The sequence below is a fragment of the Diadema setosum genome, chromosome 8 (genome assembly GCF_964275005.1).
Source record: "Diadema setosum chromosome 8, eeDiaSeto1, whole genome shotgun sequence".
Lineage (NCBI taxonomy): Eukaryota > Metazoa > Echinodermata > Echinoidea > Diadematoida > Diadematidae > Diadema > Diadema setosum.
In genome coordinates, this window is record NC_092692.1 from 33,419,498 (window position 1) to 33,432,392 (window position 12,895).

At 35.5% G+C, this 12,895-nt stretch overlaps 1 protein-coding gene across 1 annotated transcript in view; it reads right to left on the minus strand.

Annotated features, from left to right (window-relative positions):
* Window positions 1–6,782: 6,782 nt before the first annotated feature.
* The window catches only part of LOC140231856 (uncharacterized), a 6,554-nt gene continuing 441 nt past the window's right edge, over window positions 6,783–12,895 (minus strand). The window contains exons 2-3 of the mRNA XM_072312007.1: window positions 8,980–9,243; window positions 6,783–6,940 (exon numbers count right to left, since the gene is read on the minus strand). Of these exons, the coding sequence (XP_072168108.1) occupies window positions 6,783–6,940; window positions 8,980–9,243 (422 nt within the window). The remainder of the gene's footprint in view (window positions 6,941–8,979; window positions 9,244–12,895) is intronic.

Here is a 12,895-nt window from a genome sequence, read left to right on the forward strand (position 1 = left end):
TCACATATCTCAGAAATGTCGCAGTGTCATTCCATTACAATACCGCATGCTTGCAAGCTCACCTGTGTGTAATCTATGCATGCCTTCTTCTTTTGTGCTGCTTCCTTGAGCCACATCTCATGCATTCTTATGGTGAGGCTGCCATGTCATCATCCTTGTTCATTGCAATTTGTTATAAACTTCGAAAACATTCGTATTTTTCATCCCAATCATTATAAATCCTGAAACTCTGTACCCAGTATAACTAATTTATATATGTTCAAATGTACAAATTTGAAAATCATCCGGAGGTCTCCTTTAATAGGGAATGAAACCCAAATTGTATGATAATGTATATGTAGAGGCAGTGAATGCAGAAGACGATGAAAATCTGACAATAAGTCAAATAGTTATAAAAAAAGAATTACTTTTGACACATATTTTTATTTTTCTACAGCATAATGAAAGAGCATTACTTGCTTTAAAAATACGCCTTTCAAAAGGCAGAGGAAACGATACCCTCGACATTTTTTAAGAGTAGTAAATGGCAGGAATATGATTTAATAATTTTCCTCACATTCCAGTCACTCAATCTACTATAATTGAGTTCCATTCCACTTTAACCCTTTGAGAGCTTTGATTGCTGATTATGTTCAGAAAGCTCCTTAGCATTCTATACACACAGTTCAAAGTATCAGATACAGACAGGATTAGCATCTCTGAAGCAAAATCAAGCTAAGGTCTACCATTTTCATTAAATGTTATCGTTTTACGCTTATTACTAGTAAGCTGTGCAAAAGTGCAGTGTACGTAGTGTGTAACACCTTTGGTAAGCTATTTGGGAGCTCCTTCAGTATTGGCCGGTATGTTATGGGCGGGAACATGTCCAGAGAAGAAGTCGAGGAATTTGGAAGTAAAGAATTACCAGCAACCCAAACTTTCAATGGTATACTTTTTCTCTGCATCAAAAACGAGGCGACACTTCGAAACGTGTTTTGAATAGCCCTGTATGTCTGTATGCCTTGCTGCTAAAGTTGCTCCCCTAAAAATTGCTTCTCCCCTAAAAATCACTGGTTACAACCGGATACCAAATTTTTCGCATGCTATCATAACGCCAAATGTATTCCACCACACCTAAAAGTGTTCAAAGTGTTTAGGACCTATCAATAATATTCTAGATTTGTATCTCCTGGGAATTATGACAGAATGTTCTGCCCATCACGGAAGAACCTAACTAAAGTGTCCTGGTACATGATCATGCTTTTCCAATCAGTGACTTGTGTTAGGATATTAAATCAGTATATTTATAGCATATGATTCAATGGTGTAAAACAGTGAGCCCGTCGAACTAATTGGCTAATGATTGATATGCTTTACAGGAAAAGAACGTTTCTACTGGAAGAATCTACGAACGGAACGTTGGGAAGGTTATGGGCTTCTTGGCGACAAATTCTTCTTCTTTTCCGATTTTATTTGAATAACCTAAAACGTGCGTTTGATTGTATTAATGTGTTTGCGGCCCCTTTTGCGGCCCAGCCTGCTTTATGTGGCCTAAATGATAAAACTTCAACTAGTACCATGAGTACTGTCGTAGAGTTGCATTAAATTCAACCACCTACCTTAACCCTATTAAGGTCAAGGGGGGGGGCATTGTGCTCCTCCCTACCATATTTTCATTTCCCACTCCTACACCCCTTACCCGATTTCAACCAAATTTAGTGACTTTTCCTAAAATCTTTTACCAAACATTGTGATATATAATTTAGCCATGTCCGATATTGCTGGTTGCCATAGCAACCATGTACTGACAACCATGTTCGTCAGATTTTGCATAATTTCTGTTCCAATTTCAGTTAACAATGCAACATTGGATGAAATGGGGATTTTCATGACTGTAATTTTCTGAAGGATCTAAATGTGAAGTAATTATGGTTGTGAATTACCCTGTTATAGTCTTATTAGTTCCTTTATTTTTCACATGACATATGCATCAAATAGATTTAATAGAAATAATAAAAAATACAGCATTTTCCAAAGACTACCCTTTTATTTTGTATTATCTTCACATAAGCTTTGCCTGTAATTATTTTGTTTATCATATCTGACCGTGCATCACAAAACGAACAAAATGTCACACCCCTTGATTTTACGTGAGGACTCAAAAAAGGTGAAATGGGTCAACTAAGTAAATATTGAGTTTTTCATATTTTCTGACGGAACTACCCGTCTTCTACGTTATTTTCAAGTTTGGGATAAAAAAAATGAATGGGAAGATGTATTTTCAGCAGTTTTTATACAACTCTTTTTTGTAGAGTAGAGAGATCAGGTATGTCTTAGAGGTCCCTTTTCATTTCTTGATAACCCTTTGCACACTTTTCACTTTCAAGTCTGATAACTTTTGAAGGGATAAAGCTATCCTGCTTTGATAGTTGGCATTAATCATGGTCAGAATGTGTTCATAGACTATGCTCAATTTCAACTTAATCTGATAATCCCCTCATTGTTGTTGCCCCAGTGGTTTACATCCTGTTTTCTGTCCCATTCATCGCACAGCAGCACGGTTTGGTAAAAAATTACGCGCTTGAATAGCCAGATACTCCCTACACTTCAGAAGTTCTTTCCACACTTTTCCAGAGTGCGTGCTTTCTTTCCAATATTTAGGTAGGCTAGGAGAGTCCAAGCTTATAAAGTCTGCTCTTTCAGAATCTGCCCTTAACTAAAAATCCATGTCTGGCGACTTTTTGTTTGTTATGTGATGCAGGGTCACATATTATCAACCTGAAAACGCAAAATTTCAATATTTTTTGAAATATGAAATGTGATAACAATATTATGTACCCATTCCAAGCAGCACATCATAGGTTTCATAATTCTCTATAATGTAATGAATAGCGCCCCCACATATTGACCTTGAGAAATTTCAACCGTAAGAAACTGTAAAGGTTGACTTGCTTTTCCTTTGTAGTAAATATGAAAATGATTGATATAAAATAAAAGCATATATACTGGGGATAAAAAAATATAAAGGAAAAACATGATTTTAGCGTATTTCCTATGTATTTCATTATATTTTGGTAAATAGCGCCCTCAGTGGATAACCTTCAGAGATTTCAAATATTGGGTCATGTAGAGCATGAGTAGCTCTACCCATGTGCCAAATATGACGGTCATACATCATATAATAGATAAGTTATATAGCCCCCCCCCCCCCCCCCGGGCCAGGAAGGGGTCAAAATAGCTTGAGCTTTATAGGGTTAAGCATTGCATAAAAATAATGCTCTGCCGACAATATTATTGCTCCGCGGACAATATTGCTTCTCTGACATGTCTGACTTGTTCAGTCATTGTGTGCTCCGCCGACATTTTTTTTTTTCCCACGATGCAGCATTTGCTCTGCGAAAACCATTCTAACGACTGCTGAACAAAATGACGGCGGGGCATGTCGAAGGAACATTAAATGTCGCAAAGTTGGGGGGGGGGGGTTGTTTGTTTTTTGTCGCTGATCATAATCATGCGGCAATTTTTGGAAAATTGAGTCGGCGGAGCATTGTCACCATTATATTTCAGGCATTAAAGGTCCAGTTTACCTTTGGGAGCAGTGATTTCAAAAACTGTTCAAGATATCACATTTGATGCATATGTGTAGGTCTGTTGTATCACAAAACATCCTACCATATAAAATTTTTGTAATAAAGCTCAAAATATGAGGAGATGTCAGCATTTTTCTCAATAAACCATAACTGTATACGGTTTCGCTTGAAAGCATTCTTATTATAACTATTGTTTACATTTTGTGTATTTAACAATACTTGACATCGATTATACGGATTCAAATTTTTACAGTGGTTGTTTCTATCCCTAACTCACATTTAAGAACTATTTTAAAGCACTAATGTTGGATTTTTGTTTCATCTGCAAATGGTAAATTATGCCTTTAATAATGCTTTCATTCCATCAACCCTGAGCATTTGCAGGGTGAATTTGTAAGACATACACGGTATGAAATATTCGCGCTCATTTACCTTTGCTGCCAAGACTAAGTCCATAAAATGAATGGACGAAGGAACTCTCGTAAACCTTTTGCACTCCGCCGGTCCCATTCGAAGCTTTGCGGTGGATACCGTATTTCTGGGTCCAGTAAAGGTAGCTTTAGCACGATATTATATGAATGTAGAACAAACATTATACGTTTGAATTGTTTCATCTACTTTAAAGAAAAGAAAACACTATTACTGTGAGCTAATTTCAATAAAGAGACATCAGACTAATAGGAAATTCAAAATGCAAAATAATAATAATATCAATAATAATAATAATAATAATAATAATAATAATAATAATAATAATAATAATAATGATAATAATAATAATAATAATAATAATAATAATAATAATAATAATAATAATTATAATAATAATAACAATAATAATAATAATAATTATAATAATAATAATAATAATAATAATGGTATACGACTATATAGTATACAAATATACTCACAGAAAACACTTTTCTTTTCTTTTTCTTTTTTTTTTGTGTGTGTACGAATCCTAGCCCAACATATTATAATTACTTTCGTTTCTGGATGGTTAGGTATAAAGGACAATTGAAATGAACAGTGTGATAGCATGAACATGATGAATGCTATTACAATTACAACAGTATATTCCCAAAGTACTTTAGAAACAATTATTTCTCATAATCGGTGCTAATGATAGTAAACCCAGCAAAATTAGATTGTTGAATTGCGAGACAACCTCATTAAAGCTAACGAAAGTCATATTGCAGCACGTAAAGAAAAAAAAAATCCAATTCGTGTTTATGATACCCGTTGTAGCATATCACTCCTCATTGTGTATTATTTTTACTCTATAAGAAAACTGGTAAATTAATGAGTACAGTTTTCAAAATCACCTAAGGAGGCATTATAACCAATTATGAGCATATATATATATATATATACATACATATATATATATATATATATATATATATATATATATATATATATATATATATATATATATATATATATATATATATTTATATATATATATATATATATAAATTACATAATCGGCTTACATTTGTCAGATAAGTCTGTAAACTGCAAATAGAAACTATTAATAGAATAGAATAGAAGCTATATATGTGTTGCTTGAAGGTTTGCATGGTGAAGTAAATGAGGGGGAAAGATTTGCGGTGACACCATGTGTTAGAGCCATGAAAGAGGAGTAATGAAGAGGGAAGCAACATCTAATGTGCGGGCTTGGTTTAGTATCATTAGCATCGACTATGAGGGCAAAAAGTGAAAAGAGTGGGGAACAGTAAAGGGCAGGAAGTTGAAGTTGCATTGGTGGAGACCGTAGAGAAAGGAACAGAGAGAGTGGTAAGGAAGAATAGAGGGAGAATCAAGTAGGATGTTTGGACATCGTTAGGAGGAGAAAGATGAAATGGAAGGGAGGAGGAAGAGGGAAAAGTTGAAGATTGGAGAATCATGGAGATAAGAGAGAGAAGTGAAGATTCGTGAAACCAAGAGAAGAACGAAGTCGGCGAACAATGTGGACTATGGAATGCGGAATCAATGGAGAAAGGATGAATAATCCCGCGAAGGAAAGGTAAAATCGAGTTGAGAGAAGGGGGGGGGGAGATGGGGGGGGGGAGAAAACAAAGAGAAGAAGAAAAAAGAAGAAGAAAAGAATGAAATTCAAGAAAGTAAAGGAGAGAGGGCTTGGGTGGATCCTAGAAATAAATGCTGCAGAGGAGAGAGAGAAAAAAATGTGGAGAGGAAAAAATTAATCGCAGTTAAATCCTGAAAAGGTTCCTGTGGGAGAAATGAAAAATGAGAGATTAAAATAAGTTTAAGATGTAGTCCTGAGGGGAGGAAGGCAAGGGAAATAACCTGTGAAGAAAACTGTAAAATAATACAATGGCCCCGAAAAGGGCCGTTGGGTTGTATGGAAGCAAGAAATAAAATAAAAGAAGAAGAAGAAAGAAGAGAACAGAAAAGTACAGATAAGTAGCGTAGGAACAAATGATAAGTGTGGGAGAGCGAGGAAAGAGAATGAAAAACTGAGTAAAAGGTGCTAGTGAAGGTAGTGTAAGAGATATCTAGTTATAATAATAAATAGGAGAACCGAGGAACTTGACGTTTCGGGCAGGCTGACTGTCCTTTGTTATCCTTTCTCCATTGATTCCGCATTCCATAGTCCACATTGTTCACCGACTTCGTTCTTCTCTTGGTTTCATGAATCTTCACTTCTCTCTCCTATCTCCATGATTCTCCAATCTTCAACTTCTCTCTCTTCCTCCTCCCTTCCATATTTCATCTTTCTCCTCCTAACGATGTCCGAACATCTTACTTGATTCTCACTCTATTCTTCCTTACCACTCTCTCTGTTCCTTTCTCTACCGTCTCCACTAATGCAACTTCAACTTCCTGCCCATTACTGTTCCGTGCTCTTCACTTTTTGCCTTCCTTACAGCCCCCATATGTCGCTTCCCTCTTCAATTCTCCTCTTTCCAGGCTCTTCTTCTGCCAAACAACGATCCGGTTAAGGACTACATGCACATGGTGTCACCGCAAATCTTTCTCCCTCGAATAGAAGCTATTTATGTTCGTTCATAAATCACTGTGGGTGCATGTCTATACATTAATCCAAATGAAACATTTGACCGAGCATAGGACCTAATTCCGGTTTAAAGTGTTTTTATTACTGTCACAGGAGGCCTGGGTCTGTAGTCTGCCTTGAATGTCCCTATAAAGCTATGAAGCAGTAAAATATCATGCACTTTCTGTGTGTTACCCTGTCTTTTCTCCAACTTCAAGATATTTTGGATTGTTCTTCGTAGTGACAAAGAGTTCGTCTTGATTCATGTTGTCAAGGAGAATGTAGCCGATTTTATCTTTAACGCTGTAGAAGAGTCTCCCCAGTGAAGCGGTCAGTGCGATCGAATACACTGGAAATCAATAGGACATAGAGAGAAGTCTTGGTCATAACCAAATACAAAATTGCAAACAATAATGGCAGTTGATGATAGATGGTACCAGTTAAGTAATGATACATGTAGTAGCAATAATTATAGTAATGATAGTAACCATGATAATGATAATGATGATAATAATGATAATCACAATAATTATAGTAATGATAATAGCCATGATAATGATAATAATGATAATAATGATAATCACAATAATTATAGTAATGATAATAGCCATGATAATGATAATAATGATAATCACAATAATTATAGTAATGATAGTAGTCATGATAATGATAATAATGAAATCACAATAATTATAGTTATGATAACAGCCATAATAATGATAATAATGATAATAATGATAATCACAATGATTATATACAGTGATAGTTATAATACTCCTTTAATAGCGTAATCACATCATATGTGCGTGTGCGTATGTGTGTGAGAGAGAGAGCCACAGAATTAATTTGATTGGATTTAAATTCCTTGTAATATTCTCTGTATGTCATTTTCTTTGCAAGAACATCAATTCTATGTAATTTCATTGAGATTGTACAAAAAATATCAGTAATATGACTATTCTCAACAATTATCGTTATGATATCATAGTATCTGCAATGTACGCACATGAGTTATGTCTTTGCTTGCAGAGCGATTGCCAAGAATAATTACAAAGCTATACTGTTTGGCTGCTTATAAATGAATAACATGAGCAATGATGAATACAATGAAAAACAACTACAGCAACAAGGGTGTCTAACATGATGCTCGAGGATAAAGGGCTTCATAAGGTAAGAGAGACAGAGAGAGAGCCGGGGGGTGGTAAAAATCTAGTCTTGCAATGCCAGATCAACATACATGTACATACATGCATACACATAATACTCATAGGCTACAGTAATGCATTCACGTAATATACAGTGCTCCTATAATAGTCATGTAAAAGTTGCAATGAAGTCACATTAAAAACATTGAAAACTGAAATTCTTTTATCATAATAAGGGGACTTAACATGGAAGCATGAAATCAACTGTTCTTTATTATCGTCGGTGTAATTGCCATATCCAATTGCCATAGTTGCGTTGTATATAATTATTTTAATTTTGAATCTAAGTTCTGTACAAGCTGAAATTTTCGCGGTGGTTTTATTTTCGCGAATTTCTCGAATCACCTTTGAACCACGAAAATAACAACGCGCGACTAAGTTCAGTTAGACTCTCGCAACCGCGAACTTAACAACACGCGAAAAATTAATGTCCTCCAAGTAGCAATTCGCGAAAATATCTGTAAGCGAAAATTTCAGCTCGTACAGTTTGTTCCATGTGTCTTGATGTATTGCAGTGTATACATGACATTTGTTTTTGTTTGACCTCTATGTTTGTTTGTTTGTTTGTTTGTTTTTTTTTGGGGGGGGGGGCATTTTACTGTTATTCGGGAATGTATGTGGAACCCCTATGGAAACCAGCTCTGCTGATCAAGATGTTCCACCCTATGACATTAAGTGTATGAAGTGACAATAAATTCGATTCGATTCAAAGATAGAGAAAGAAGGGGGGAGAAGCAATCATCATAAGAAGCATACAATTTCATAGGATGAATTAGCTCTAAGGGCGTAGAGGAGCATGCTTTCCCGGCACAACATGAATAATGAACAACAAAGTAAGAATGAATTAAGTAAGATCAGAGGTGGGCAGTATACAGCAGGTGCATCCGAAAGAGGGAGGGGCGGGGGAGGGGCGAAGACACGTCAAACTAAAACGACCTTGAGATTGCAAAACAATGTGTCTGCGTCAAACCTCATTTCCAGTAAATCGAGTATGAAATTTCGCAAACTTACAGCTCTTTTTCTGTTTTCGTTCAACACTCCATTATCTTACATATGCCATCAAAATTAAGGGGATTAAGACTATACGCTTAGGATAGAATCAATAAGGGTAGATAGGTAGAAGAGAAGGGGGTTTGACGAGGGTTAAAAAAGGTGAGAGAAAAGATGATAAAATGCCACCTACAATCTAATCCATGATATTTAAAGACCACTTCGGCACTGCTGTTGACGGCAGGAGAACGCATAATCGAGCTAGAGCTGCCCACGTCTTTACAGTTTACAATCCAGTACAGGGTTTGGCCTTCAGCATCGAACGTTAGATCCCAGATCCAGTTTGTGTCGGATGAGTTCAAGTGAAAGAACTCTGTGAACTCCGTTGTGCTGGTACTTGCACTCCAAATGGCCCGTTTGTCTGTGACAAAAATTGTTCCATTTCCCGTCTTATAATCTAATGCATCGGGGAACAGGACCGAATAACAGAAACTTCACCACAAAGTACCTTCGATCTTCAACAATCAAAGGAATGACATTGTTGCTACTGTAGTTTCAGATGTGTTACTCTCGTCCAACAGTAAAGTTCTAAAAACAGCATTCCTTTGTCTTCATATCAGATTCATTTTCATCCATTTCAAATATAACGTCCTATACTTCTTACAACCACGTTGATAAATCTGCCGTTGTCATTTGGAGTAATTTTTAGGTCGTTTCTTTTTTCCTTTTTTGCTTTTGATAAACTACAATGAATACCAAGACTATACTGCCCTTCAATAGATAATCAATTCAATTTTTCAACTCAATTGAATTTATTTCACATCTCTTTAAAAATGCACAAACATAGACATATATTATGTATAATATATGTACAGAACATAACACTGAAATATACACATAACAAAACACAAGCAGTTCAAGGACAGTAAACAATAGTAAAATATAAACACAGTAAAAACAGTAAGAACTGCAGCAGAAGTGAGTTAATGACAAACGCCGCTGGCCGGTCAAAGGTCAAACCCTTGACAGGACTGCATTTTACAAGTTTGCATGTTAACAATTGTGTTTTTTAAGTTACAGAAAATGAGCGAAGACAAGGACAAAGACAGTCAGGTGACTTGAAAATTAAAAAAAAAAAATAGGAAGAGAGCTCTGACAAGGCAAGAATAAGAAAAAAGAAGCACTGACAAAGATTTACTGGTAATAAACTCAGAAAACAAATACCAACAAACTAAAGAGCTACAACAACATCGACAAACAACACATGAACGAACGAACGACAGGCAATCAACGAAATCCATATTTATATATATAATCTCACAGTATATTGCATATTTTTCTTTCTGTGATAAATAGAATTTATGCTTCCTTTTAAAATCACTTAGATAATAATCATATATTTCAAGGATATATTTTATGCTTTTCACTATAGAGGGAGATAATCAAATCACAATGAGAATAAACTTTTAGGCAATTTATGTATCCTTTTAAAGGTATAATTGTATAATTGTTGAGACCTATTAATTTCAGATTTCTAACAGTTTTTTTGGTGAGATAATGAGAGACTTTTTATGAAATATGAAAGAACATGTAATTTCAAAGGTCTGGTTTACCTTTTGGGAACAGTCATTTTGAAAAAAAAAAAGTTTCAAGATATAACATTTAATGCAAATGTGTAGGTCTGTGTACAACAAAACATCCTATCATATAAAATTTTCGCGATAAAACCTGATAATATAAGCAGATATCTCTATTTTCTCAATAAGCCGTAACTGTAGACGGTTTGGTCTGGAAGAATTTTTACTATAACTATTGTTCACATTTTGTGTATTTAACAATACTTAACATCGATTTTACCGATTCAGATTTTAAAGTGCTTGTTTCTATCCCTATTTTAAAGCACTAACGCAGGGTTCTTGTTTCATCTGCAATTTAATGGTAAATTATGCCTTTAAGAGTAATTCAGGGTTTATTATCAGCGATCCTGATGAAAGGTGAGACCCACCTTTTATTACCTTTGCTTTGTTTTACTTGTTTTTGGATGCCTCAGCCATACCCAAACCGATTTTCATCAAATAAATTTTGAATTCCTCTTATAGAATGGTATCATCTGTATTATTTCATAAGTGGTTTCCTGGTATCTCGAAAAAAGTTAAAAGCCAAATTCTCATCTCCACCAATACTAAACTATACCCCTTTAAAGACGTGTTACACACACACACACACACACACACACACACACACACACACACACATATCCTGTTTCATTCACCAGCCTACGGCGTAGAAGTTTAATGACATCAGTTACATTGATTATTCAAAGTGGTAGAAACTTAATAAACAAATATTTAGAGCCTAAATTTCTCATTCTATTTCTACCACCCCGACTGCCACTACTAGTTTCACAAAAGTCCTATTGACACAAATATGCCCAAACCTAGCTTTATTTTACTCCTTCAGTGACTGGAAATAACAGGTGCTATTATTGTTCTCCGTGTGTTAACATAGTCGGTCATGTAAAAACGCTCCAATTTAACAGTGTTGACGATTTCACATTACAGTGTTGTGGATTTTCACAGAAAGTTCATATGTTTTGCTTTACACAGTGAGTTGATGATTCACGATGAATCACGATGTGTTCACAATGCTCAAATTTAACAATGTGAAGATATTTCACACTGTGTACAATGGGTACACATTGTGTTTCACAATGTGTTTCACACTGTGGGACACTGCCATTCTTTCCAGCAGGGATAACTGCCTCCATTCGTATAAACATGGAAATTTGTGAAGAGAAATAATGTCGGGTATAATTCATAATGGTGATGGATTTATGACAATTCCCAAAAAAAAAAAAAAATATGTATATATATTATATTCCCATAGAAACTCAAAGTTATGATGTAACTTGCTTCCTTTTGCCAAAGTAGCAATCATTAAAAAAAAAAAAAATCTTGTAAAAGGAAGCATGTGACTCTCATGTCATGAGTTTGTTACTTGCTTCCTTTTGCCAAAGTATGATAGATTTGTAGCAAACACAAACAATTTGCAAAAGGATGTCACTTTCTTCCTTTTGCCGAAGTATTTCTGATTGTGTGCAAATATAATAATTTGGCAATCATATGAGGTTGTAACTTGCTTCCTTTTACCAAAGTATTTCAGATCTTTAGCAGACATGAAAAATCTTGCAAAAGGAAGTAAGTGACAACCATATTATCATGAGAATGTTACTTGCTTCCTTTTGCCAAAGTATTATAGATTTGCAGCAAGCATAAAAAATGGCAAAAGGAAGCAAGGGACAATCATATCATAAGGATGTTACTTGTTCCCTTTTGCCAAAGTATTTCAGATTGTGTGTAAATATAAATGATTTGGCAAAGGAAAGCAAGTGACAATCATATCAAGAGGTTGTAACTTGCTTTCTTTTGCCATTTTTTTTTCATGCAATTTTGTGCACTTGCTTCCTTTTGCCACCCGAATATCTCAGAAATGGGCCATAGTTGTAACTTTTGGATTTTTCAGTTAAATAGAGCATGCCTCAAATATGCCAAATCAATAAAAAAAGTCATATCAATGAAAAATGTCACTTGCTTCCTTTTGCCAAAGTAGGGCAGTTTTGCTACTGTTGTAACCACGGCAATGCAGTTCCATTGGCTATTTTACTGCTAACTGAACTACTAAGACAAGTGAGTGTTCCCTTTGACAGTAAGGAGCTTTAGATTTTAGACGCGCGGACGTTCAAAGGGGAAAAAAAAAACATGGTCTGAGTGTGCGCAGTAGCGCACGTCAAGCTACTGCGCACACTCAGACCATGTTTTTTTTTTCCCCTTTGAACGTCCGCGCGTCTAAAATCTAAAGCTCCCTAGTGTACATAAAACCCCTGGAACCGAATTCACGAAGGTGGTACAATCTTTGTCCATGGTTTAAAAACCACGGACAAAGACCGTAGTTTGTATGGGGCGCCAAGTGTCGCATGGCCTATTTCGTTTACGAAATCAGTCATTTCGTCCACGAAATGTTAACATTTAGTAAAAATGGGGCGCCAAGTGTAGCATGGCCTATTTCGTTTACGAAGTCAGTCATTTCGTCGACGAAAGACATTTCGTAAA